The 27390-nt window shown below is 26.8% G+C and overlaps 1 protein-coding gene across 2 annotated transcripts; it reads left to right on the forward strand.

Moving 5' to 3' along the window:
• Positions 1-15769: 15769 nt before the first annotated feature.
• LOC107437381 (vesicle-associated membrane protein 3) lies at positions 15770-27336 on the forward strand. 2 transcript variants are annotated; one of them, XM_016049404.4, is made up of 6 exons: positions 15770-15926; positions 18724-18844; positions 19931-20009; positions 22351-22430; positions 24711-24762; positions 25607-27336. In XM_016049404.4, coding segments are annotated over exons 1-6 (390 nt in total). In that variant the 5' UTR covers positions 15770-15924; the 3' UTR covers positions 25663-27336. The 2 variants fall into 2 exon arrangements, with proteins under 2 accessions (XP_015904890.1, XP_071040235.1); XM_071184134.2 differs by lacking the exon at positions 15770-15926 and adding an exon at positions 16045-16180 and having other exon boundaries at positions 25607-25800.
• Positions 27337-27390: the final 54 nt, after the last annotated feature.

The following is a 27390-nucleotide window of genomic DNA, read 5'->3' on the forward strand; positions in this document are numbered from 1 at the left end:
AAAGTATTATCAAGAGTTATTTTCAAATTTTTTATTTATTATTTACTTTTTTTGGAGTAAAATGTGTAAGAATAGTGAACTTTAAATTGCTATTAAATAAATAAAAGGTGCAATAAAATTCAGGTAAAGCTAACCTAAAAAATTTTGGAAAATTGAAGCTATGTTTATTTGAATTAAATAAACGTTTACTATGAATATTTATTTGAAAATTAATTATAAATTTTACTTTAATGATCTTTTAATATATAAATAAAAAAGGTTTTTTTATTAAGTTTTATTAATTATGCCGTCATTTTAATGCTTCTAAATAATAAAATAAAACCTTATCTTTTGGTAATATTTTCCATATTGGCTAAACTATCAATTTTCATAATTCATAGCAATTTTATGGCGAATATTTTTTAATACTCAAAAAATTTTACAATTCTTTTTCAATCCTCATTTTTACTTTTTTTGTTACTAATATAAATTGAGATCATAATAATACATATTCTGAAATTAATTTCAATCAAGACATAAAAAGAATGCCATATTTTGTTTGTTGTTAACGTAGCTTAATTTTTTCAATAATTTTTTAAGTTAACTTTATCTGAATTTTAGTGCATTTATTATTTATTTAATTGCAAAATAAAGCTCTTCCTTCAACATTTTACTACCAAAGAAAAAAAAGGTGAAAATGTTGCATTTTTTTCCCTATTTGACCACGAATATCGATTTTCGTCCCACTATGCAGCCCTTCGAAACGGATGAGTACGAATTTTGCATTTTAAAATTGTGCTTTCTTAATTTTTTGCCTCATTAATTATCTTATCTTTTTCAGATGACAGGAAAGAGCAACGTGATTCGTCTATGTGTAACATTTGTGGCGAATTTTTTTCTCGGGCAAATATATTGTTGCATAAACTGACTCATACTTCAGAAAATGAGAGAAAAAAAGTATCAGGCAGTGTTTCTAAAGATGTTTCTAAAGCTGCTGAAAAACCATCTTATACCTGCAAGATTTGTGGTAAAATATACACTGTGCGAAAAACGTTTGTTACGCACAAAAATAATCACAGGCGAAATAAAAAAATAAAGGAAATGGGAATACACCCGTTTGATAAGAAAGCCTGTTTAAATTTGAAAGCAATGAGTAATGCCGCCATTTCTGAATCAAAGCCAGTCAATGACAATTTTAAAGTGAAAACGAAGTCAGTGAAGTCAATGATGAATCCTGATGTAATAGTTAATCCAATGGGTAAAAATGACAGCAATCGTAATTCGAAAGTAAAACCAGAATTGCCTCAAAAAAATATGATAAATCCTGATGTAATTGCTAATCCCATTAGTGTAAATGGCTGCAGTTCTAAAATGAAGTCAGAAATGCCAATGAAGTTCACGGCGTATCCTGATGTAACAGAAAAACCAATGTGTGTAAATGATGATTTTAAATTGAAATCAGAACTACTAGGGAAATTGATGATAAATCTTGATCCAACTGCTAATCCCATTAGTGTAAATGGAGGCAGTTCTAAAATGAAGTCAGAAATGCCAACGACGTTCACGGTGTATCCTGATGTAACAGAAAAACCAATCTGTGTGAATTACAGCACTAATGACTTAACATTGAAACCGAAATCGATAATAAATTTTGATCCAACAGCTAATCCCATGAGTTGCACTGCAGATTGGGCACCACCAAAACCAGTTGAATCTCATAATGATGTTCCTCCTACAGTTTCACCCATTCAACTGGTTTCTGGGGATTCATCACTGACCAAGACGAGTCCTGCTAAGAAAACATTGTACCGATGTTATAAGTGTGATAAAACTTATACCAAAAAGAAAGCGTTTGTAAATCACAGAGTCAACCATATGCAGAATGTTAAAAAGCATAAATTTCTATATTATGACAGATCAAACAAAAAGACTAAGAAAAGTTTGAAGGAAATTATGCAGAAAGGTAAAAAGAAGAATTGATCTGCGAATATTATTGGAAAGAAAATATTCATGGTGCAGTTGGTTGGTCCAAAAATGATGTTTCTTTTGAAACCGTTAAGTTTTCTGTTTTAATTATGCCACAATTTTTGTATTAGAAATTTTTTTTCTTGTGCAAATTTGTTTTCTTTATTTTAATGCAATACTAATTTATTTTTCCATGCCGTGCCTTACTTTTTTGTTAAGAGTAAAGAGGGTTCTTTGAAATTCTTTTTTTTTTTTAACGTTAACATTACCGCCAAATATATCTTAAACCATTTTATTTTTGAAAAGACATTTTCTTCTTAGTTATACGACTATATTAGATTTCTTTTGAAAACTTTTTTGACTGGGTAGGGGTAGTTATTTTCTTTTCAGTTCTATATTTTTTAAAAACTAAAAAAAATGTTAATTAACTTTCATTTAAACACATTTTGCATCAAAAGAAATTATTGTTAAAAAGAAATATGCGCTATTACGTAATTTAATTTTATGATCTTATTTTATGAGAGATCTTATTTTATGATTTATTTTTATTTTTAGGTTGGTTCAAAATAGTATTATCTTTGGAACCGTTAAATTATTTGTTTTGATAGTGCCATAATTTTTTTGTATTAGCTATTTGTTCTCTTTTGTAGCAAATAATGTTAAAAGGTTATAAAATATCTGCTTAATATTTTAATTTCACATTCATTTATTTTTCTATGTCGTGTCTTACTTTTTGTTGAAAGTTAAAAAGTATTTTCTTTGATAGTTAATTTTTAACGTTAACACTACCGTCAAATACATCTTTAGCCATTTTATTTTCAAAAGAACTTTTTTTTTCTTTGCAGCTTAAAATGGAAAATTGTTTTAAGTATTATTTTAGGGAATTTAGGAATATTGCTTTCGGAAATATAGCAACAATCATACAAAATTTAACATCAATATAACCTTTTTTTAAAAATTTGTTAGAAAAATAAATTAAATGTTTTATCTTATATCTACAGCTGACAATTTTTTTTTTTTTTTTAAATCTCAAACATTTGTGCGTTTTCAGAATGTTTTTTGGCACCTTCATTCATTTAGCTTCTCATTCACCGTAGAGCGCCGATTATCCGGACCGATTGGAACAAAAGCTGAACCAGATAATTAAAAATGCCGATAATTGAATAACTTTAAAAAACGGTTATGAGAATTTGTATTCAGTAACTTCTCTTCCTTACACTTTTTGCAGGCTTAGAACTGGCAGTTGTAATAGAGCCTAATATAGCATACTAAAAATGGAGTGTTTAAAAGATTTAATTTTTGTAATATTTTATTGTTTGCAAAATTGACCGACAAAATGTATTTCAAAACAGAGAGTATTTCACCTCCTTTTTCTAAGAAATTAATTCCCTTACTAAAAACTACTTGCCAGTTGTCACCCGCATTGAAACTAAAGAACGAATAAGAGGTTCTTTTCAAGGTAAAAGACAAAAAAAGCCAATTCTTTGTAAACCTTTCAGATATTCTGAAAATATAAAAAGCATATTCGCGAAAAACACATGATGTTTGAATGATCCGGATTATTGAACAATCCAGTAAATCGGTGTTCGGATAATTGGCGCTCCACTACTATTCTTTGTCCAACGAAGAGAAGATGATTAGTTATTTTAATTATCGAAAAAGGTTTTAGGCATAAAAGCTTTTTTGCTCAAAACTTCGATATATCTTTTAAAAAATGGTCATATTAAAAAAACTTCTATATATATATATATCTTAAGAAATATCTATATATCTTAGAAGTGCATAGGTTGCTGCCGACTAAGTTAGATATTTTTTTGAGGAACTTTTTGATCTGGGAGGGGTAAATACTTCTCTTTTAATTCTATATTTTTTAGAACTCAAAATAAGTTAGTTAAAAGAACCGTCATAAGGAAATTTTCTTTTACCTAGAATATTATGGTTAAAAAGAAATGTGCGTTATTACTTAAAGAGATATTTTATGATTTAGTTTTAATTTTAATTTGAATATTTTATTTTTAGCAAATTAATAATAACATTTTCTTAGCAAATCTCTTTAGTTCCATAATTATTTTACCTTGCATAGTTCAGAGTTTTTTTTTTTTTTTTTTTTTTTTTTGCTCGGTTACGTTAAAAGAATTGCGGTTCTAGTATATTTTGGGGTTATTAATCTATATCTAAGTTTTTAATTATAAATTTGTGAACTTTAACATATTTTACGTAAGTAAGATTATATTTTGGGGCACTCATTAAAAGTTCAAATAATATAATTTCTAGTTTACAGTATGACTCATTCTTTATTAAACACTTGGTAAAACACTTCGTTAGCAGAAAAGGATTAATTGTTTTGCATTAAGCCCTTTTTTTTCTTTTGTGGATCTTAATATATGCTTATAAGTTTCATGATGTAGCATACCGAAATAAAGTTTAATTTCTTTCTTAAAGTTAAATGTATAATTTCTTTGATGTTTAATGATGCTGCGTAATCTATATTTTAAGTTTTCTATAATAGCTGCCAACTTTACTAATGTAATAATTGATTATATTGCGACGCAATTGGCATTGAACTGAATTTTGTAAATTTTTCTTCCATAGTTTACAAATTGTAAGCAATGTATTTTCAAGTTATTAACTAGAATAAATATTTTTGAAATGTCTGTCAGTGTAATTATGTGTTTATAGTGTTCACTTATGATTACAGTTTTCATATTGTTTAACTTCGTTATCAGCTACTTTATATGAAGAATTTGGAGCGATATAATAGTACGCGACTTTTTTTTATTTATTCTATAGAGTGTTTTTAGTGAAAAGCAAGATTTTCATGTAAAAAAAAAGTTGCACTGGGCATTATCTGGAAACTGAAAGTACCTATCTGTATGCAATACTGAGGAACAGCTTAATGCATAAACGTGACCTTAGGAAAAAGTGTGCTTTATCGCTATGGTGCTCTAAGCTTATATATACTAGATCATACCAAATCAAGAAATTAAGAACCATTATATCTGAGTTTTATAATAAATTTAACTCAATTACAGTACTGGAAAATTAAGGGATAAAATTACTTCAATCATCTGAAATCATGGAAAACATGATTCTGGGCTAAAAAGTTATTGAAACTGATTTAAAAAATAACAAAACTAAAATGATTATTTTTGTTGATGTTGCAATTATTATATATTTGAAATAATTTAACGGTTAAAAAAATTAAAAGCGTCGATTTTTTTCCATTTAAATCTAATTTCTTTTGTTGCAATTTCTCTACTATGAACATTTGAATTTATGTATATAAATGTTAATGTGATTTATAAAATCATTTAAATGACATCTATGTTCCGGCCATATATATATATTTTTTAATGCTTTAATTTAACTTGGCATACGCGCACAATTCACAATAGTGGATCTTTCAGTTATAGCACAGCGCGAAGGACACGACAGCTTTTGCGAGCGTAAAATTTAATTAAAAGCAAAAAGAAAGAGGTATCAAAATTGCTAATTTTTCTTAACTTGGACATTTCATTTTGGTGATCTGGAAAATAACATAAATAAACACGAAAGAAAAAGCCAAAACATGGTTTAAGTAGAAAAAATCATCATCATTCGAATGATCTAAAATATTATTCCAAAAACATTTAATAGTTTGTGGAATGTTAAAAGTTAAGAAGAAAAGAATTTTTTTTCTAATTCTTGAAATTGTAAAAGTACAATTTATAAGATACTCGAAATAGTTAAAATGTGTATACTTTCCGACGGCCATGTTGAAATAGTGGCTATAACATGCATGGTCGTTCTGTTATTAGAGAAATTAGTAGTCTATAGAAGTGAGTTTAGTTATTAATCATATAACTTATTTAAAGTTCAGAAAATGAAACTTCTAATTATAGTTTATTTCTAAATATTAATTGAATGATACATTTCATAAAAGGTAATTAATAATTTTCAAAAGCATGAAAACGCTTAAAAGCACAATCTCAATTTTAAGCACACATACTTGAAATTTTTAAAATGTGTATGAAGTTTAAATTTTATTAATGCAGATTATAAAAGGAAACTTTTTTTTATATCTATTTTGTTAAGTTGTAAAAGAATGGTTTATAAAATGCTTGAAATAGTTAAAATGCATATATTTTTATTAATATTTATTTAGTAGTACAATTTGTAAAAGAAGACCTCTTTCTATTTCATAATTTAAGAAAACGTTTAAAGCATGATCCATGAAATGCTTGAATTTAATAATATATAATTTAAAATGTATGTAATATATTTTTTTATTAATATAAATTTAATGAAACTATATATTAGAAAATACTTTTTTATAATTTTTTTTCGAATCCATAAAATTCTAAAAGAAAGATTTAGGAAATGCTTGAAATAGTTAAAATCATATAATGTTAATATTTGTTTTAATTTATATAAATTTAGTAACACAAATCATAAAAGAAAACGTGTTATTATTCACCAAAATGTTTTAAAAGGTTAATATACCTGTAATATGCTTTTTATTATTATAAATATAATAATACAATTAGCAAAATAGCATTAAGTAGTTTTACTTAAAAGAATATATTTTTTTTATAAAAATTATTTTGCTTCTTTCACTTACAAAAAAAAAAGTTCTTGAAACATTTTATTATGAACTACCATGATCGGTAATTTAAATTCTAAATCCTCTATTAAAAACAAAAGTAAATCAACTGAACAAGAATAAATCAACTTACTTAATTAAAGTAGAAAAGATTCTTTTAACAATCTAATGCAAACGAATGGAAATTTAAGATTTACCTAAGCTAATATTTACTATTCTTTTTACTCATTGAACTTATTGAAACAGAAATGTTCACTCATCATTCTAACTTTAAATATTTGCGTTGACCTAAACTTTTGGATAAATCATTAATGCAGATCATCATCTGTAGATCTAAAATTCGCTGAATAAAAATTAATTCGAAATATTTCTTAAAGTATCGTTTGAAATATTTTTTTTTTCTCAATGTTTTCGCATGAATTCCATTTAAATGTAATTATAAAAGTGAACAGATTCCATCAATAGCTAATTCTTAAATTTCATCAATTCAAAAAATGTTTTCTTAGATGATTTAAGAATTGCAAATTTTTTTAATTTTTTTTTAAATACGTTTATTTTTTTAAAAAAAAATTAATTTTATTTGACGAATTTTTAAAGAAGCATTTGAACTAAATACGATTAGCAAGCGACTAATTCCCATTGCTCTTTTTTTTATTCATTGCATAATTTTAAAACTTACTAAAATTTGAAATAGATAACTGATTTAAAAATAAATTAATAATAGTGACATTTTGTATGAATTCATTTTTATTGTAAGTAGGTGATCCATTTCAAATACTAACTTTATATTTACAACATTAAGTTTATTTCTAAGTAAAATTCCAATGTACTTCTATTTTATTGATAAACATAATTGAGTAATTTTCTCTTTAAGAATGTAGGAAAAATTGCTTGTTATAACAATAATAATTATATTACAAAATTTGGATCAATTTAATTCGATAATGTCAAGGGGCTAAATTCCGTTATTAGATTGATCGTCTGCAATCAGAATAATTCAGTAAGAATGTTCACGTCTCTTATGTCTTAGTCTGCCATATGAATTAAAGAAAAAAAAACATGAATAAACTGCAGAAGGGGACATAATATAGCTCGGTTCTATAAACAAGAACCTTCCTCGGTGTCTTAACACTAAATGATAGTAAAGAGACAAACTATTAAAATTATCAAGAACCGATTCAAAAAATTGTTTGGAGTATTCTGAAATAAATTCATAAAAAATAATAAATATTTACTAAAAGTTATTTTTTGCAAGAAATTCTCTTTGGATAAACGAATTTTATAATTTTGTGCAAAAAGTTTTCAGTTTACTTAAAAAGTTTTCGAGGTATTCGCGATCGCAACGCTCGAGTACGCCGTCTAGCGGGAGCTTGTAAATATCAGACATTAATTTATCACGTTTTCATTTAGTTCCATCAAAATCATTGACTGAATCAGACGCCATTTTTTAGCAGCAAAAAAGAAACAAAATTTCCCTAAGGAAAAGGCCGAAGAATTAGAAAAAAATCTCCAGAATATTAGTAAATCTTTCAGGAACAGAAGACGCCAAACATTTGAAGAAAAATTCCTCAATAACTTTTAATTTCTATTATCAACAAACTTGCAACTGATGACTTCCGATTTCGGATACTGTTACAGATGTGTGTATTAAGGTAAAATGCATTTCTTCTGTCTTCAATTCATTACGAATTAAAGTGAAGTCAACATTGCTTTCATCATTCCAGTGAATAAATATGAATTCAGAACATACAGAATTGTAATAGTTATAGCATATTCTTCTTCGTTATGGAATGGTATATATTTCTGTATCCATATAATTCGGAAAACAACAATAAAAAATTATCCAAGTTACTTGAAATAGTGCCATTTGTGCTGATTCTTAATTAATTTTAATCGTTTTCTTGGTAAGTATTTTTTAGTTTTGAAAGAATAAGTTCAACTAGAATTCAGCTATTCTGTTTTTGTTTTCAGCTATTATATTCAAATTCATATCAATTATAAAATTTTGCTGTGTAGTTATCTAAAAGTAATGAAGGAATAAACTATGTATCTATTATTTGAGAATAAAGTTTTCAAACAAGGAACATTTTGGAATTCTCCGGGAATTATAAATCAGGTAAGTGCAATGATTTTTACAATAAAAAATTTGCTTGTAAGTATTTTTTTTTTTTTTTCATTTGATGATGGTTCTCTACGGAATGGTTTTTTACGTCTGATTAAGAACTATAAGAATAATAAAAAAAGAAACAATATGAAAGTTTTTATTTCAATGTAAAGAATTCTTAAAATAGTTTTTTTATCCTAAGAATTCTTTATTTTCCGTTTTTTAGTTTATAATTTTTTTGATAAAAATTGTTCTCAAATTACTTTTTTTGAAAAATTAAATGGTATAACATTATGTGTTTATGTATACTTCTTGTATATTCCAATGTTTGAAGCAATATGATTCAAAAAAGTATGGAATAAAAATTCGGTACTTACGTATTAACGCCACCGCCGCTACAGATTTGGCGGTTTTTAAGTTCCGCCAATCTACACTTAAAATTTTTGCGACAATTCCTTTAAATAAAACACTTCATTTAAAATCAAAATTGTCAATCGGATTTCGGTGGAAAATGAGCCGATATAGAGTTTAGCATAGATTCAAAACAATCATATCGCCATATGAACTCTGATAAATAAGATTCCAAATGAAATAACGTTTCCAAAACGTACGTTTACCAAGATAAAGTTTCATGTTGTGGGAATTGGTACATTTTCGTTTTTTCGATAAAATATTTCCCTCCTGAAAAAATAAAATTGCATCTTGTTTTGTTTTTTGGCAAATCCCAAAGACGAATTTTCGTAGCACTAAAAATGGCGACTAAAAGAATTGTTTTTTTTTTGTTTTTGTTTCGTCAGCATTCTTTATTTTACGTTTCTTAGTTTCTAAATAATGATTTTTATTGAAACTTGAAATTTTTTGATAAAAATTGTTGTCAAAAAACTTTGTTTACAAAATTAAATTTCATAAAATTATGAGGCTTATGTATACTTTTTGTTCATTTTAATTTTTGAAGTAATATGATTCTTAAAACTATAGAATGTAAAGTTTAAATGGGCCTTTCATGTTATATCATTAAATTTAGTAATACTATTTCTCGGGCATTGGGTTTTAATTCTTATAAGAATATACATATTTTTTTCTGTTAATGTACAAATATTTTTCCGATGTGTTTTGGATATTCCTTCTCTAATAAAAAGAGATACCATTTTGTTTTCGTTTGCATAAGAAAGAATATCAAGTATTTTTCTTTTTTAAATTTAATTAGCCACAATAAAGAAGGAACGTTGCAATGCTACGTGCTACATTAACGACGTCTCTAGAGTAACTGAATGACTGTTCATATAGAAATCACAGGTATTAGTCTCATACAACAACGCCCCCTATAGTTCGTTGCGATCGCGAATGGTGAAGTAAAATTAACATTAAAGGGTCCAAACTTTTAACAGCTCTTCTGACCAAACTATTGGAACCATATTTCCCAGATTGCGGTTACCCACTATATTTTGGGGATCAGAAATCCGAATCCATCGAAGAAAAGAACATGTTCAGAGAAAGTACGCTTTTGAGTCTGATTTCGTAACTTAAAATATCGTCTGCACTAATTAATTAGCATATTTGAGGTCTCATCTATAAATCATTAAAATTAAGTCATAGAATGTGAAGATTCGATCATTAGATCGAAAATTATTCTCTCCATCTCTCGTCATTTGTCAAATAATAGGTCGTTATATCTATACATAATAATAAAAGCGGCTGTGTGTGTGTGTGTGTCTGTAATCACAATATATCGCCCCAGAAGCCTCGCCCAGGCACGAAACTCGGCACATAATTGTGTTTTGACATAATGAAGAAGTATTTTTTTTCTTTTTCAAAAATTTGGATTAGTTATTTAGTTATCAGTCATTTTGTAAGTCTATGCTTTTCGTCCGCTTTTTCGTCTTCAAAGAGCCATATTCAAAAAACTATTAAAAAATGCATATAATTTTCCCCACTCTTATAAATGTATGCTAATGCGAACCTTACAATTGAAATATTAATTTTCGACAACTTAAACCAATAATATACGAAGGAATTAATAATTTAATTGTAAAGTTCGCATTAGTTTACATTTATTAAAGTGGAGAAAAGTTTAACTTTTGTATTAAAAATGTGGCAACATATTCGATACGTAAATAGAACGCTTCGCTTTGATATATTTGTCGCTGTTCATAATTGTTATAATAAGTTTTTCTTCTTCTTTCCACGCTCTATTTTTTTTTCTTAAGCGAAGACGATAATTTTTGTAGCGATATTGTAGTACTTTGTACAACTAAAAATTCTTTTCACAACACTTTAAAAATTTTTACTTTATTTTCTTTATATATACAGAGAACAGTCGGCAAAGAATTCGATTAGGTTGAAAAACATTTCGCTAAAAAGGAACGAATTCCAAAAGAAAAAATAAACAACTTAAAGAATAAAAATGCTGATGCCAGCCAATGTTTTGAAAGTTAACTTAGAAATAACAAACCAAACTATGTTAAATAACAAACCAAACGATGTTAACAAAATGACGTAGAAAGCGCTACTAGATCAAAATTATACAAGCACAACTAGATCAAATTATAATACCTGGGTGCTTGACGTAACAGATATAGAAATAGAATTTGATACCATAAAAAATTATATAGAAATAAAAATTGATACCATAAAAAATTTATTCGTTTTCGTGTTCTTTTCATGTATTTGGCATTTGAGTTTTTTTTTTCTTAAGCGTTGTAGCTATATAATTTCAAACATCCTCAAGAGCTATAACACATCTGCAGCAGAACTGGATATGAAGACAAAATTGCAGGACAGGAACACTTTAATTGTCCACTAATCATCAGATTTCCTGCTATGTTTTAAAAAACTTTATTTGTGAAAACCTTCAGCGTGGCGGACAGCTGGCCGCCTTAGGCGGCTAGTGTGTAATAAAAGGGCCGCTGCTGGGATTGCAGGTAGGCTAACACTTTTTAGGAAACTTTTCTCGCTACGTTCCTGTTAGCTTCACATAAAAAATTTATTCAAAAATATAAAAAAAATTTAAATTTTTACAGAGGTGTATTCGAGAAGTATAACATAATTATTTAAGCAAGTGAGTTTATAAATGTCAGATTTATTAAATTTTCTTCCAAATTTCAATATATCAGTTTTTCTTCTAATGATATTTTCGAATGCTTTTGATAAGTTATATCTAGACATTTTTGATAAGACTTGTCAAAACATTATTCATAAGAAATATCGAGACCCTTTAGATAAGACAATTCACAACATTTTCATAAGCTGTAACGAGGTACATTTGATGTCAGGACGCTTTCTACAAAACGTATCAACAAACTTTTTTATCGTTGAACAAAATTATTCTACATTTGGGTATATAGATTAATTTCGACCTATTTTTAGTGAAAAAAATATGTATTAAAAGTTTTTTTTTGTTTTTTAATATTAGCCTTAATTTCGGTAGCAGTAACTTTCCAGAACTGCCGCTGCAGTTTATCCCAACATCTGCAGAACATTTTTCACCTCAGATTAAAAAAAAAACAAAACAATAACAAATGGAAGAGCCGCGGTGGCTCAGAGAATAGAGGCGACACAGAATTGAATCCCTGCGGTGACTGGTTGGTGTGAATTCTGCTTCCGGCTCTCATCGACTACAGTGTTAACGTAAATATCCTGAGTGGTACATGAATCATGGTTTAGAATCCCATTGCTGTCGGACTAACCGTGTGAGGTCTTCGTGGTTTTCCTCTTCATGTAACGCAAATGTGGGTTAGTTCCATAAAAAAGTTCTCCAAAAGGGTCAGTTTATTCCAATGCTTAATCCAGGAGTTCTTTTTCTTCTGGGTTCGGCTCAAAATTATAAGGCTACGGAGTTGAACATTGATAGTCATAAACTCAAAATTGGATCGGCTGTTAGATTCCGATTGTAGAATAAAAAAATGAAAAACAAATTGAGAAAAAATTGCCAGCAGAAAATACAGAGAACATGTTGAAATTAAAGATAAAACAACAACAAAAAAGATTATTCAATGTTTGTTTATGTTATCAATAGTTCAATATACTTCAATATTTTTCCTTAAAAAATAAAAAAAAAGCGACATTTGATGTTCATTTTTTCTGAGAGTTGTTTAATTTGTCTGCAAATTACCTGTGGCAGTATAGTCATGAGGCTTGTTTGAAGAAAAATTCAAATACATCAAAAATTACAACTCTGTTAATTTCTCTCTAATAAAAAAGATTTTATTTTTATATTATCATCTGCATAAGTTGATAAATTAAGCCTTTCTTTCTAATTTCTTCTGTTTTTTTTGTTTGTTTTTTATAATTTAATTTTGGACAATGCTAAATTATGATTGCATCAAATTTAAATTTAAAAAATAATTTTTTTCTTTTATTAGTATTTAATATTTGCAAATTATGTTAAACATGTGCTTAATTTTTACAATAGTATTCTTTGTTTGACTGTGTCGAAATCGCAGATAAATTTGAGTTTTAGAAAATAGTGTTGCAGATTGACTTATAAAATTCTGCTACTAGTACATTAATTAAATATATAAAAATAAAAGTTAAAATGCTTCCACCAATAGAAATAACTATAAATTATTCCAAAAATACACATTCCCTTAAAAATTTTGTTAAAAAATTGTGAATGTAATACTTTATTTTCAATTAAAATAAGACTATTTTAGAAGAAAAAAGAAAACAGCTTTACTTAATTTGTAATTGTTTGATGTTGTTGTTTTCATTTACGTCGCACTAGAGCTGCGCAATGGGCTATTGGCGACGGTCTGGGAAACATTCCTGAGGATGATTCGAAGACATACAATCACAATTTTGATCCTCTGCAGAGGAAATGGCAACCCCGCTTCGGTAGCCCAACGACCTGCATGCGAAGTCGAGCTCTTTCCGGTAGAACAATTTAACAAGGACCCATACCGCGCACCCTCGGTTCCTACGCAGACTAATCCAAGTGGTCACCCACCCGCTCACTGACAGCAGCCAGTGACGCTTGACTTCGGTGATCTGCTGGGAACGGTGTCTTAACGATCAGTCCACTGCGGGACTGTAATTGTTTGAAATTTCGAACATAGATTTATTCTACAGTGGGCGGACAAAATAATGGAAACACTTCGACACTAATACACTTTTTCACATTTCTCAAGAAATACTTTTTAAAAAAAAAAAAAAACATTTTTTAACTTCAGAAGTGTTTTTTTTCATGTGATTTCTCACACTTATCAATGCAGTTTAAATCTTTCAGAAGTTTGAGAGACCGACAATAAATCACGAACGGGAAATAGTGTTTTTGAACACCCTTTGCCGAATAATGTAGCGATGAATTTGGAACTTGTAGCAATTATTTTGGTTATTATGGATGGTTGACAGTGTAAAGCTAAGCGCAGATGGCGCAGGAGGCCAAAATTCGCCGTAAGACCTCTGAGTTACTATTTCCGATTAAATTTTACGCCCACGCTTGAAAAAACGTGCCATGCAATATTATTATACTTTTAGTGTTTTCAATATCACGCGTTCTTTCGATTTAACTTTAAACGAAAGAATTCGGAAAACTTGCTACGATGCTACCAAAAACGTAACAAATGGCGCCATTTTACCCAAATATAGCCAAATAAGGGATAACACTCAAAACATGGCAAACCTTACGCTTTATTTATGATGTGATGTTAATTTTGTTAAATTTATTTTAAAGTCACGACCTTTTAGAATTTATAAATTACAGAAAACTCTTATGAATGTAAAATAACTCATAAATTTAGACATAAATCACAATAACAAAACTTCCTAGAATATTAAGCCTGTTCACACATCACCTCGTAAGCATAACATAAGCGGAGGGATACACCGGAAGTTTTCTGAATTTCTTCCGGTTTTAGGAAGCTTGTTATTGTTTATGTTCAGTCAACCATCCATGTGTAATAAGTTGCACAAAATTTCGTAAAATCTTAAATATTCGTAGAAAAATGGACATTTTTATTAAAAAAAAAACTAATTTTGTTGTCTTACGTACTTTTGCAATAAAATTAAACAAAATTTTTTGGATAAATTTAAAATTAATCACGAAATTATTGATTTAAAGTTTGAGAATTTTTTTTTTAAACTAATCAAAATATGAGTATTTAAATGTATATAAATGTTTATATATATGTATAACTACATATATATATAAAACAAGATTTATTAAAAATGACACCGACATTGTTGGGGATCATTCTCCTTAAAAGTGTCTTTTCTGTTCATGTTTTCTTCCTTTATACAATCATATTTCGGTGCATGAACATTTATTGTAAGGTAATATAATTATTTTATTTAATTTTGCTTTATGATGCAAAATAATATTTGTAGAAAACCCCTTATCATTTTAAAAGAATTGTTTTTTTAAGTATAAAAGCTATTTAGAAAATTGCTTGAAACTTTTTAATTTTATTAAGGTATTCAAAACGGAATTTTTTTTATTAGTTGCCAAACACGATTCACTGCAAAATTATTAAAAAAAAATTTTTTTTTAATTTTTTTCGCTCAACGCAATATAAAAGAACTACTTTAATTACTTGTATATTGCACAGTTTTCAATGAATGTTTTTCAAATTTTAAAGAAAATATTTTGTAATTAGTTTTAAATTGCTTTTAAAAATGTTGTTTAATTTTATTAAATATTTTGAAAGTTTTAAAAAATTAGTTTTTTATAGAAATGGTCATATCTCTATAAACATTTAAGCTAGGTTTACGAAATTTTGTGCAATTGTTACAAATAATAACCAATATACTTGTCTTAAGTTACAAATTTATTGCTACATTTTTTGGCATAGGGTGTTCAAAAACACTATTTTTCCGTTTGTAATTTATTAATTTATTATCGTCCCCTCAAACCTCTAAAAGCTTTCAACTTCATCGGCAAGTCTGACAAATCGCATGATCTAAACACTTCTGATGTAATAAATCGATTCTTTAAGTATTTCTTGAGAAATATTAAAAAGTATGATAGTATAAAAGTGTTTCTATTATTTTTTCCGCCTTCTGTATTTCTTATTAAAAAGGAAACCTCAATTCTTTTCTACACTTTAACATCTTAGAGCAACATTCTATGCGAAGGATATGAGAAAAAATCCATCAAAACCAAGACAAGTGGCGACAGTTTTGTTCCTTAAACCAGCGTGGATATGCGCATGCCCCCCTTTCCTTCTCATCATCCCCGCATCCCTCCTGATCTGAAGATTTGAATCCCCACCGTCCATACTCTTCAACATCCTTTCCTGACCCCCTAGAGATTCACCTGAAAGATTATAATAAAACTCGGGAGGAGAAATCTCAAAAGATGTAAGTAGAACTCCCCATCTTTTGGAAATATATTTTGCATACCATCTCACTCAGCTCTAGAAGATCAGCCTTTCAAACGTAGACTCATTATCGTCTGCCACGATCGATTTCGTGTTCGTGTTACAAGCGGTGAATATCGTTTGGTCTGTTAGAGGAACTTATTTCTACTACGATAATTTCTCTTTGCCTAGTGCTTTAAATTAATTTCTAAGAATTTAATTATTTGATAAAATTTCATAGTTCGCAGTGATAATGTAAGTTCCCTCATTTAATAGCGACAGCTGTCGTATTTTTAAATTTTGATTTATTAAATTTTTAACATATGGTATCAAAATAAATGTAGAATTCATGAAACGTGTTTTCCATTAATGATAGTTTTGGTATTTGAAATGTCAAAAATGTTCTTTTTTTCTGTCACTTTTTAATATCCTTTTATTTCTTTTTAAAATTTTTATATTTCCGGATAAATTCTATTCTTTTAAATATGCCCTATTGCAAGTAATTTCATATTGTAGAATTTTAATTTTTATTCATTTCAATCTCAAATTACAGTTTATGCGTTTTTTTACCCTATTTCTATATAATCAAAATCTTACAAATTTAATATCGTATAATTTTAAGAAATTCCGTAGTTTTGAGTCAAAAACACAAAAGAGATATATTAAAAAGTTAGATAAAAGTTTGACGAAATATCTGTTATTTCCCCCAGCATACTGACGTAATCATTAAAATATAATATTAAAAATTTAAAAAAAAATAATCTACTTAAAAATTTGAAAGTTAGTACCATTTTATAAAGGTTATATTTATTATTTGAAATAAAATAGTTTGATTGAAAATTAGAAAAAGTAACTTTTTTCTTTTTAGGATTGAAACATAGAAATTTCTTTCAATTAAAATCCGTATGATTTTTAATGAATAAAATTTTAAATTAGTATATTTAGAACTTTTTAAAGTAAGTTTTAATAAAAAATCAAACATTTTGAAAAATGATTATTCGTAAGTTAAATAAAAAGCGATTATAACAATAACGATACAGCTTTTATTTTATTTTTTAAAAAATATTTATTTTAAAACCGATTTAATAATATTATTTATTTAAAAGGAAAAATACTTTTTAATTATTTCTAAAAGGCAAAAATATAGAATTTTAATTAAAAAAATTTTTTTTTTCATTTTTATAAATTGTGTAACAAAATAAATAAAAATAACAAAATATTTGTTTCACTTTTATAAATTGTGCTTAGTTTGCTCATAACTATGTTACGAACGAAAAGTATCTTTGACCTTTAACGAAGCCTCTTTTCGACCCAAAGTACAATAAACAGCTTTGAAGTTTCAAGATCTCTGTAATTCACCGTAGACAGTATTGAAAACTAATATAGAATTTCGTAATTTCCTAGTATATTTTAATTATGTAATGTATGCATTTTTTGAAATGTTACATTGTAAATTGCATTGTAATTACATTGTAAATGTTGTTAACATCGCACATATTTTCAATTTATTACTGTCCATGAGAAATGGACATTTTATTTTGAGCCCAACTCAGAAGATAAAGGAACTCATAAGACATTCTCAGGAAAAAAATCGATTTGTTTTATACATATATTTTGAATCTTTTAAAAAGCGCTACTTTAAATATATCCATTAGAAACATGGGATTTATTTTTCGTGTTTTAGAACTTGAAATTTTTTTTAAAAAAATGCAACCTTAAACAATCTGAAAATTTCAAATTGTAATTTGAACTGATAAAATTTTTATTTTTAGTAAAAGTGGTGTCTTCTAAATTTGATGTAACATTTAAATTATTAATAACAATTTTAAATACAGTAGCAATTCAATAACAAAAATTAAATGTTATATTTAAATCATTGATAGCACATTAAAAAGTGAGGACAACTGGCACAAAATATGATTTTATAGATAAATTCATAATTGTAGGAAGACAGCATGTTTTAAAATGTTATATTTCGTAAAATAGACTAAGAATTGCTTTACTCCATATATTGGTAATCTGCTTTATAAGCATTAAAACTAATATTAAAAGAATTTAAATTGCAGAAATTTGTTATCACTGTAATAAATACAGGGCTTCAGCAAGAATTATTAAAAGTAAGAATTAAAATAAATTTAAAAAAAGTAAAGTTAAAAAGAAATGGTTAGAAAATATGACTATAAATTGATAATTTCGGAAATAAAACGTTTTAAATTGTTGTTTGCAAGTTGACTAATAAGTGTTTTTTTTTCTTCAAAATTCCATATAATGCTATTTTGGCTATTTAAATCTGGTGATAATGATGTTAGTAAAATTAACAATAAAATATTATTTTATAATGAGTTAAACCATGGTAAATGTGCTAAAATTTGATAATTTTATCATAATACCTTAGATTAGAGCACTGCAAAAAAAACATTTATTCGGTAAGAATACAGTTTTGTATTCTTACAGTTTTGTGTTTTTACTAAATGTGCAGTAATAATAACTATAATTTTGAAAACAAGAATTTCCTCTAAACTGCTTAGAGGAAATACGCTATACGAATGAAACAACTATCAAATGACTGATTTAAATACCGTATATTTTGGTTTAATGAACCAAAATTATGTCGTTGTTTTTTTTTACCGGAAATATCATTACCGTACAGTACGGTAATTTTACCTGATTTTTCCATCTACCACCAATATAATATAATAAGAAAAGAATATCCAGGAGACCAAAATGTTGTTAATAGCCCATCAGTGAACAGCAGTTTTGTAGATTTAATAAAATGTAATATAGGAGTTTTTTTCAAGGTCTGGCGGTGGAACCTATGACGAAATGATCGATGACAACCAACCTGCTATGCAGCAAGAAAACCCTCAACACAAAGTGGCACACAAGAGAATGGAACAACAACGAGCTCAAATTGCAGAAGTAAGGCATAAAATAATAATACTTCAAACTATATACCATAAAACGCTATAAGTATCGATTTTGTAGTTAATGTCATTCTTAAAATGAGAATTTTAAATTCATCTAACTTGGCATCAGGGACCGATCAAGACAAATTCAGGCCCAAGGCCCACCAAATTTTCCGGGCCCCTTACAAGATATTTTGAAATTAAATAACCGAAGAGTAGTCCTAACAATGAAAAAGAATCTATTGAACTGCATGATTCAAGAGAAACATTCTGAGAAATTTTGAAAACAGGCAACTGAAGATTGTTTTTCTGAGATAAATTTTACGTATCTATAAATTAAAGCAAAATATAAAACAACAAAAACAATGCTATATCAAAATAAAAGTAGTTTGGTGACCACAAACAATTGAAGTTAGTGATTTTTGCTACAAGTTACTGATTTTTATTTAATACTGTTTGTTGTAGCACTGTTTTTTTTATTTAATACTTAAACCAACTCAAAGCTAGCCCAACTTTTATTAAACTTTTTACTAATTATCGAGGCCCCTCAGAAATTGTGGGCCCTAGGCCCATGTCTATTGAGCCTAGGCGATAATCAGGCTCTGCTTGGCATAGCCAAAAGTATTTTTTAGATACTTGTCAAATAGTACGCTGTAAAAAATTCTGGTGTAATATAGCCACCATTTTTGGTGATGAAGTAATCTAAATACAGAACTGTAGTTACGGTTCAAAAAATTATATAAAATTAATAAAATAATAATTGTTTAAAAGAATTAGTGCGAATACATTACTAAACATGTGCTTGCTTTTTAAACTAAATGTTTTTGAAATCAGGCCATATATTAGTTTTGAATAATGAATATGAAAATGTGCACAATCAAACAAAAAAATAATAATTAAATGAATAACACTAAAGGAAAAAGTAAATAAAATGTTTGACTACATGCATTATAAAATTTTTTAGTTTAATTCAACATTAAAAGAGTATACTGTACACCAATTTTTTTTACAATGTACTGAATATAATTTAAAAATGTAATTTAATTTAATACATTTTATACAACAATATGAAATACTTTATCGCTCATTTGTGTTTTAGGTGACGGGAATTTTAAAGAAAAATGTTGATCTTATATTGCAAAGAGATGAAAAACTATCGGACTTGGATGATCGTGCTGGTAATTTATTACATCTAAACTGATTCTCATTCATATTTATAATCACATAAAATTTCATTTTTTCAAAAGCTATTTAAGACACTATTTTTTCGTAATTTTAGTTTTAAGTTTCAATGTTAAGAAAATAAATTAATAATAAAATAAATTAATAATAAAATAAATTAATAATAAAAAGGAAATGTGTGCTTAGAAATTACTTTTTTTTCATTGAAGATTTTAAAATAGAGATGTGAAATAAAATATAATACTTTAGTACACTTTTTGGCTGACAATATATTACAGCAATATACTTTAAAAAGTATTCGATATTTTGATTTTATTATTCATATTGTATTTTGTTATATTTTAAGAGCGTTTTAATATAGTTGGAAAACTATACCTACAGATTTTTTTTTCTAAATGAAATGTGTACAGTGCGTGGAAAAATAAAAGAAAGATACTGAATAACTTTTGATTTAATAACCAGATTTTCACGTACCTCTTTTCTCTTTGTTAATTCATCAATGTAGATGAAATTTAAGTTACGGAATCAGACATTTAAACATATTTCCTCTGAATAAACATACTTTATTTTCGACGGATTATGATTTCTGAATTCCAATACATAAGGGGTTACCACAATCTAAGAAGTATGGTACCCATAGTTTGGTCAGAAGAGTGCTCAAAAGTTTAGACAACTTAACGTTAATTTTACTTTTTGCGTATTTCTCTTTTCGAGAGCTTTATAAGTGAATTAAAACTTTTTTTTTGCACACAATTATAAAATTCATTTATTCAAAGATAATTCCGTACAAAAACCAATTATTAATAATTATTTATTATTTTTTATTATTTCATTTAACTATAATCGAAAAATTTTTTGAATTGTAAAGCCTAATAATTTCTGAATTGTAAGGAGTTGAGTATGAAATTGAACATTTCAAATGATTTAATTTGCAAAATACAAAATTTTAACTAAATTGGTCGAATAGTTCCTGAAAAATTGAATTTTAAATATCTGACATTTTGAAAGTTGATTTCTCGGAATTTTTATTTTTGCATTTTGTAGTTTTTGTATTTTGCCGTATAAAATTATATTATTTAAAATTAAGTAATTGTTTTTAATTACTACAGTTTTAAGAATATACGCATTAATACAGCAAGTTAGTAGTAGTTTATTGAAAAAAAGCGTTATCGAAATTACATGAAGGTTATATTCTTATCAAATGGCAAGATGGAATAACCAAAGTCCATTGCCGGATGAAATTTCTTTGCAAGATGAAACTGGAAAGTACCTAAATATGATAATTTTTCAGTTTTATCTGACAAATTATCGAGTTTTCAAAGAATTGTTTTCGACTTTTACCTAGATTGGTCTCGATGAAGTATCGTCAAATTTTTATCGAATATTTTCTCTATTTAAATATTAGTTTGAGACACTTAATAGACAGGCCTTTATGGTTTCGTTTCTGACATGGATTTAAAAAATATGTATTGAGAGTGGCAATTATGGAACACCCTATAATTCGATTTTTTTACCTATTTTGCTTTTTTTAAAATTAAAACAGTGTTTTTATACAATTTATATAAAAAAGAAATTTTTTTATACAATTTATATATAAAAATTTTATATAAAAAAAAAACTTCAATGAAGAGAAAAACAAAAAAATTTTTGAGTTTTGTTGGCGTGATTTTTCTTGATTAGTTTTAGTATAATATTCTTTTTTTTTTCTTTAGATTTTTTATAACCCCTCTGAGCATTAGTCTTGACTTTTTCTGAAGCTTACCTGCATAAAAAAATTGTTTCTCTATGTTTTTGTATGGGAAAATAGTGCGTAGCAGGAAGCTTTCTGTACAATTCTACCTCTTGGAGGGTTAAAATTTACAGCGTTAAAAATTTTCACAAAATACTTTGTTTTACACTAGAGGACTTTAAGTATAAAATTTATAATTTATGGGGAGAAAAAAAATTGAAAGCTTTTGTTAACATTCTATATAATATAAGCTTATACTTGTGAAAATCGTTCTTAATGCTACACTGTAAAGCATTCCACATTTAATAACGGTAAAAAGTACTGGCATTCAGAGTGCCAATATTTTTAACCGTAAAATCCATTTTTACTGTAAAATTTTACGAAAAAAAATTTGATATACTGTAATTTTTACAGTACTATAATATCACAGTACGTAAATAAATATCACTGTAAAAATAACGGTATATAATTTTATGGTAAAGAATGGATTTTACGATAAAATGTTTTTTACGGATGCTGCACTCCGGTTGCCAGCTTTTTCTGGAATTTTTTACACTGTAACTCATAGTTTTCATACAAATTTATTTATAAATATGTGTTTTTTCCAGATGCATTAAACGATGAAGCTTCGGAATTTGGAAAGCAAACCGGTAAACTAAAAAGGAAATATTGGTGGAAGAATTGTAAAGTAAGCTACTCTAAGGTTTTTGTTTCAAAAAATGATAAAATTCTTATAAATACATTATACATTGAAAATTTTATAGCTAGCAAAAAGTAATCAAATTAAGTATAAAAAACGAGCAAATTAAATATACTTTAGTGTCAACATTATGTGGCAGATTTTGAATACAAAATTTAAGACTTAAATTTAAGTTTTTAACATGCATTACATGCAATTGAAGAACCTTTCTAAATCAATCTCACGGAAAGGGATCGACTATTTTTTTTAATGAAATAGTCGTAACATGATCTTATCGTTAATCTTATCGTTATAATATGGAGTTGTTAATCTTATCGTCATACATGATCTATTTGATTTCTTTCTATTTAAATACTTAAAAAGGTTTTTTAATATTATTAAGTAATGCAGATTAATCATGTTAGTTTGAAATTTCCGTCGTTATCGTCGTTATTGTAATTGTTGACTGCATGATATTTGCAAAATGGAAGACTTTTAAAATTTAACTCTCATTAATTTTTGATAAGTAAATCTATATGAATCATTCTGAGGACCAAATAGACAATTTTTTAAATGTATATGAAAAGTCTTATTGTAAACACAGTATGATAAAATTAATTTTCAATGTTGAAGACTTTTAAGCTTTAACTTGCATCAAGTTTTAGCTAGTAAATCTCTATGAATCTTCCTGAGGACCAAATAGACAAATTTTTTAATGTATCTAAAAAACTTTATTGTAAATGTAAGATAAAATTAATTTGCAATGTTGAAGACTTTTAAGTTTTAACGTGCATTAAGCTTTAGTTAGTAAATCTATGTGAATCATTCTGAGGACTAAATAGACATTTTTTTAAATGTATCTAAAAAGCTTTATTGTAAATGTAAGATAAAATTAATTTGCAATGTTGAAGACTTTTAAGTTTTAACTTGCATTAATCTTCAGTTAGGAAATCTTTCTGAGGACCAAATAGATAATTTTTAAATGTACCTAAAATGCTTCATTGTAAACACTGTATGATAAATTTAATTTGCAAAATTAAAAGGATTTAAGTTTTAATTTGCAATTATTTTTAGCTAGTAAATCTATAGGAATTATTCTGAGAACCAAATAGACAATTTTTTAAATGTATATAAAAAGTCTTATTGTAAACACTGTATGATAAAATTAATTTGCAATGTTGAAGACTTTTAAGTTTTAACTTGCATCAAGTTTTAGCTAGTAAATCTCTATGAATCTTCCTGAGGACCAAATAGACAAATTTTTTAATGTATCTAAAAAACTTTATTGTAAATGTAAGATAAAATTAATTTGTAACTTTAAAGTCTTTTAAGTTTTAACTTGCATTAAGTTTTAGTTAGTAAATCTGTGTGAATCATTCTGAGGACCAAATAGACCATCTTTTAATGAGCTTTAAAAAGCTGAGTATCCAAAAAAGCATGAGTATCTAAAAGTTTTTATTGTAAATGTAGGATAAATTTAATTCGCAATGTTGAAGAGTATTAAGTTTTAGCTTGCATTAAATTTTAGTTAGTAAATCTTTATGAATCTTTGTGAGGTCCAAATAGATAATTCTTGAATGTACCTAAAAAGTTTAATTGTAAACAGTGTATGATAAATTTCATTTAAAAAATTGAAAGGTTTTAAGTTTTAGTTTTCAATTATTTTTAGTTAGTAAATCTATAAGAATCATTCCGAGATCCAAATAAACAACTTCTTAATGTATCTAAAAAGCCTTATCGTAAAAACTGCATGACAAATATAGTTTGCAAAACTTGAGATTTTCATGTTTTGACCTGCATAATTGTTTTAGTCAGTCAATCTGTCTGAGTTATTTTCTCGGAAAAGAATCAAATATGTAATTGTTTTCAGTTGTGTCTAAAATAAACTATTGTAAACTCTATTCACTATTATCTTTGTATTTGTGAAATTAAAATAAAATATAGATTTAAAAAATTTATTGATTCTTTTTTTAATTTTTTTACATCGATATTGTATATTGATCGATGTATATTGATCACATCGATGAATCTGCATTGGGCTTGTAATAACTAAATTATTATAGATATTTAAACTAAATCTAGTTTTTTGCTTAACATAAAATCAATTTTAGATTAATAAATTGTTGGATTTCTTTTCTTTCCCTTTTTTTAATTTATAGAGATTTATTAGTTTTTATTGACGTTAAACTTGTTACAATTAAAACGACAAGTTTTTTTTCCATATGTTATCAATTAATTTCATCAAGATTTTTATTGTTTGATCTTTAATTTTCTTATACTTTTTTACAGATGCTATCTATTTTAATCGTCATTGGACTATTTATAATTATCATTATTATTGGTAAGTATATTTTTAAATAATAAATTTTTGAAATGTATTTTAAAGGTGCTGTAAGTTTAGAAAAATGCATTTTTATCAAATGATACATATCAAATGAAGTCTCATGAAATATGAAACTAAAGTTTTTTTACCTAAAATATAGTTCAATATAAAATCTACACTATTAGAATTTTCATTCTAAAATTATAGTAAAATAATAGACAGCAGTCTGATCATCCGATTAACCGTAAAGCTTATAGTAAAGAACATTTTTTACGTTTACGGTTTTGAAACCGTTTACAAGTAGTAAGGTTAACAAATTATAAATAGAAAATTATACGGTTCTTTAACCAGTTTCAACTAACATGAAAATACTATATTTTTTTTTGTCTCAAGCACTTTTATGGTGCTGCCATCTATGCGAGTTTGAAAATATCGTATTCTAATAGTCCAGGATCACAAATTGGAGAGTGCAGGATACTGGGAACTTTTCATGTGTTGAAGGGAACGGAGGAATTATTGTGGTGTCAACGATGGTACTTGAACCTACGTTCTACCGGTTATGAAATTGACTATAGCTCCCTCGGCTATAATATGTATCCATCTGCGAAGAACTAAGTGGCTTCATCATGTGGGCCTAGTTGGTGCAATAAAATTCTGGTTGTTTAACCGTATTTGGTTATAAACGGTTTTTCACACATTTAACAGTTTGAATGCCATCTTAGTTACGGTTATTTGACTATTTTGCTTGAATGTGGTGAAATAAATGGTTATTTAACCATTTTCTCAGAAATTTCTATCAGTTTAATATGAAATAATCAGTTTAATATGAAAGATTTTTTAATTATTTACATTATTTACGCAGTATGGGCCATATCCAAAGAAGAACAAGAAGGGCCTAAAGAAGATATCATAGATTGAAGACGTTTTGTAAAGAGAGTACTTTGTTTAGAGTACTATATCTCTGTTACGTGTCAATTACGTATATCTATATTTATTTAATTGTAAAGTGTACTTCTTGTAACGAAAACTTTTTCTACTTAATTATAACTATATATCATGCATATATATCCGTCAATTAACCTGTGATAGATATGTAATTTATATTTACATATGTGTATTCATTCAAGTGTGCGTCAGGGATACATTTTCTATGTATGTTGTATTTTCAACTACCTTCAAAGGGTTAAAAACGAAGCATTTTTTCTTCTCCAAGTTAATTGAGTATGCGCTTAGCCCTATCCTTAATATGCACTTTCACTAGTGAGCATTATTTTTAAATGTTCAAAAATCAAACATTTAAAAAAACTTGTGAAGTAGTCAGTTGACATTTATATTGTGAATTGATAAAAGCTACGATTGAAAACTGAGAATTGAGCATGTAACTATGAATTGAAAAGGAATAACTGCAAATGCGTCAAATCGCATAGGACTTCAACCCTATGACGCAAATAGGACACCGGTGTCCATTTTATGAATGTCTTTTTCTGATGCTCTAATTACAAGAAAAAATTTATTTTATTATTTTTTGATTGTAAAAAAAAACAGTCTAATAGTTGCTGAAAAATCTGTTAGATTATCGGAATTATGCTTGTACTAAAATATGAAAAAGAGCAGTTAGAATTTTTCTTTTCATTCATATTCAAAAATGTATCCACATTTGATTTTTCGACTTAAAAAAACTTCTATGACGAGTAACTGTTTATTTAGGTTTAAATATAAGTGTAAATTTGAAAAATTATTGTTTGGAAGTGAGCCATGTTTGGAAGATTTTATCGTTAACGCAGAAAAAGACATCAGTGTTTCATGTTGTATTTCTTAACCTTAAATTATTAAAATGCTGAATATAATATTTTTCATTTATTTTGACATAAATTAATACAAAATAATGAAAAAAGTATTAAAAATCTGTTTGATAAAAATTTTGTGTTAAAGGGATAATACGCCTTTACTAGTTAAAGTAGCGTATTTTCATCTTGGATCCAAAACGAAGAATATTAATTTCAGCTTGGATCTATTATTTTCTTATTAAATAAAATAAAATAAATAAATCATTTTAAATTGATAATATAATATCATATAAACATATCTACATTTGTTTTTTTTATCTACAATATATACAAACATATCTACAGTTGTTTTGAAAAATATAGATTTTTGGGAAGAAAAAAAATTATTAAAAATTTATATTGAAATGTTTAATTTTGTTGGCACAAAAGAATGAGATTTGTTATCAAGACCTACATTTCCTAGATTTTTGAGTGAGAATAAACTCTTTATTTTAGAAGAGTTAGCACTGAGGCTTTTCAAGAAAAAATTGGAAGGTGTTATCGTAAAGTTTACCAAAGGTACTCCAGAACTCCTTTCCCTGATGGTGTGTAGTAAAAAAGTAGCAGATTCAAAATTTTTACTACATATGATATCGTATTGTAGAAGATAATGAACTAGAGATTTAGCTTACTGTTTCTATTACTATAACAGGGAGCAAAGATATTTAGATACATGCTATACCAATTAATTTTAAATTGAAATTTCAAAAAAACATATGTACCCGGAGAAAAAAATTCTGGTAAAACTAACGTATTGTATGGTAATTCTAGCAATAAAACCAAAATATACAATATATATATATATATATAATATATAATT

The sequence above is a fragment of the Parasteatoda tepidariorum genome, chromosome 10 (assembly GCF_982258835.1).
Source record: "Parasteatoda tepidariorum strain Cologne lab strain chromosome 10, Ptep-v5.0, whole genome shotgun sequence".
Taxonomy (NCBI): Eukaryota; Metazoa; Arthropoda; class Arachnida; order Araneae; family Theridiidae; genus Parasteatoda; species Parasteatoda tepidariorum.

Excerpts from the sequence above, each read along its gene's own strand:
- LOC107437381 (XM_016049404.4), top strand. Across the intron at positions 20,010-22,350 it reads GGACTTGGATGATCGTGCTG|ATGCATTAAACGATGAAGCT; the intron begins GTAATTTATTAC and ends TGTTTTTTCCAG. Across the intron at positions 24,763-25,606 it reads TATAATTATCATTATTATTG|TATGGGCCATATCCAAAGAA; the intron begins GTAAGTATATTT and ends TTATTTACGCAG.